The 2,518-nt window shown below is 42.1% G+C and overlaps 1 protein-coding gene across 1 annotated transcript in view; it reads right to left on the bottom strand.

Annotated features, from left to right (window-relative positions):
• The window catches only part of tmtops2b (teleost multiple tissue opsin 2b), a 12,012-nt gene extending 10,913 nt beyond the window's left edge, over window positions 1–1,099 (bottom strand). The window contains exon 1 of the mRNA XM_026912466.3: window positions 539–1,099. Within this exon, the coding sequence (XP_026768267.3) occupies window positions 539–869 (331 nt within the window). The 5' untranslated portion in view covers window positions 870–1,099. The remainder of the gene's footprint in view (window positions 1–538) is intronic.
• Window positions 1,100–2,518: the final 1,419 nt, after the last annotated feature.

The raw sequence follows: 2,518 nt of genomic DNA, 5'->3' as shown, positions 1-2,518 counted from the left end.
CGCTCAAGCATGCAAGTTCCTGCGCCGCGCGAGACACCGACCCGGTACTATGCATGCGCGTGCGACGTGGTGGCAGGTGAACACTTTCAGCAGAGTCTCAGACACAGAATGTGCAACAAGTCTTCTTCTGCAGCCCTGCACAGCGTTACAGCATTACACTAATGGACTGAAGACTGAATGATATTACTCAGTGGATATAATATTATTCAGTGAATGATATTATTCAACTATCATAAAGCAAAACCTTAAAGCAAAACCTTTGACTGTATAAAAAAAAAAAAAAAGAAAAAAAAAAAAAGAAAAAAAACACTACTTATTAAAAGATAGGCTAAAAACCATTTTTTGTCAGCTGAATGTAGTTAATAAGCTTGAAATGCGACTCCACCACCTCCTTTTTTTCTCATTCTACGATTTGATCAAAAGTAGAGCAAAAAAAGGTGGATTAGTCCATGCGCAATAGCTTTTAATGACATTTTTGATTTTTTAATGATATTTCTAAGGTGTAAGTGAGACTGGTTTGTGCAGGGCACTTGCTCACCGAAGCAGGAGTTGATGAAGCCGTACCACATGCAGCCTGTGCTCCCCAGCAGCCAGCGGCCGCGCACACTGGACGCGAAGCTCAGGCTCGTGCCGCATACACACACCAGCATGTCACTCACACTGATGTTCAGCAGGAGCATGTTCACCGGCGTCCTGAGCTTCTTAAATTTACAGAAAAGCACCAAGACCACAAAGTTGTTCAAAAAGCCGAAAGTCATAATGAAGCCCAAGAAGACGGAGAGCGCAACGAAGCCCGCGGGGGAGAGCTTCGGCACCGCAGAGTCGCTCGAGCTGCCGTCCAGAAGAGTGAGCAGGTCCTTATCACTCATGCTGAAGCTGGACTTGAACTCTGTCCAGCTGAGAGAACAACTATTATTTTACTAAAGCACACTACAGGGAGAAACCTGGTGCGGCACCTGTGGCCAGTAGGATGCGCTCACTTAGTGCTGGGAATTCCGAGGATCTCCTCAATGAGTCACATCATTTGACTCAGCTCACTAATAAGAACCGACTCTTTGAGTCGGCTCCCCAAAATGACTCGTTGCCATTTTTTTTACTGAACAGGACAAACTTCCCCATCATTTCACCAGTGATTATTCTTTTTCACCTAACCATGGCTGATATTGTTTCATAAAATCTCGTTCTATTTTAACAAAATAACATTATTGCATTTAAGAAAAATCTATTTCAATAATTAAAAAATAAAATAAAAATCAACAAATACAGTCAGCATCCTTGTATTAATGTTATTTTAGGCTACCTGTTGTTTCTGTGCACACAATTTCTTTTTCTCTGTCTATTTACTGATCGCCTTCCCTTTATACATGATACAACACAACAAGCAGGAGTGCAGTGGATCCTCCCTCTCACACTGCCTCATAGCTACACACAGCTGGGAGTCAATCACATCCCGCTATTCCATGCTGAACACAGGTTTCCATGGAAGCATTTTGATTACACTTCACTGCACGGAACAGGATCTTTAAAAAAAAAAAAATCTAAACGGCTCACCTAAAAAGAGCCGACTCAAAGAGTCGACTCATTCTCAGACAACACATGACTATAACCTACTCCAAACACTCTTTACATACTCTGATAGAAATTACAGTGCAGGTCGTTTGCTGGTGAAGTTCAAGTTGTCATTACTTTTCTCTTACACTTTCTTTTAGACAGCCTATCCCGGGAACAGGATGCAAGGCAGGTATACTCCCATCACAGGGCAACATGCACACACACACACACACACACACACACACACACAAACACTCATTCATTCATAGGGACAATTTAGAGTTGCCATGTTTTAGGAAGTGGGAGAAAACCAGAGAACCCAGAAGAAAACCCACATGGACACAAGAAGTATGCGAAACTCCCACACAGACAGTAATCCATTTGTTTTTTTCTCTAAATGCACACATGCACATGCAACAAGTACAGCACTTCTCCATGTCCCTGTCCCCATGTCTGCTTGAGAAATGACAGAGGCTCCAGGCTCCCCAGTGTAGGATAAGTGGTACAGAGAATGGATGGATGGATGGATGGAAGTATATATTAGTTAGCTCTGAAAGAGAAGATTGCAACATAAGAGGTGTGCATCCAGGCTCTACAGAGGATTAGTGAGAGCAGCATAGTTTCTGTAAGGGAAAGTCTGGCTGCCTTAAGCAGAGTTAGCAATCCCCCAAGTCCAGCGCTGGAGTAATCTTAGGGTCTTTGGCAAGCATAGGTAAAGCGAAACAAAAAATGTAGAAGTACTCAGAAAGTTTGTTTTAGTAAACTAATTAACATAAAATTGACACATAGCCAGCGCCTCTGATCTAAAGCTAGGACTGTTAACTATTAGATCTCTTACATCTAAAGCACTTATTGTTAATGAAACTATTACTGATAAAGAGTTTAATGTACTGTGTCTAACAGAAACGTGGATTAAACCAAATGAGTATGTAGCATTCAATGAAGCTAGTCCTCCCAGTCCTACAGT

This window comes from Pangasianodon hypophthalmus, chromosome 5, assembly GCF_027358585.1.
Source record: "Pangasianodon hypophthalmus isolate fPanHyp1 chromosome 5, fPanHyp1.pri, whole genome shotgun sequence".
Lineage (NCBI taxonomy): Eukaryota > Metazoa > Chordata > Actinopteri > Siluriformes > Pangasiidae > Pangasianodon > Pangasianodon hypophthalmus.
This window is presented reverse-complemented; position numbering and strand designations above follow the sequence as displayed.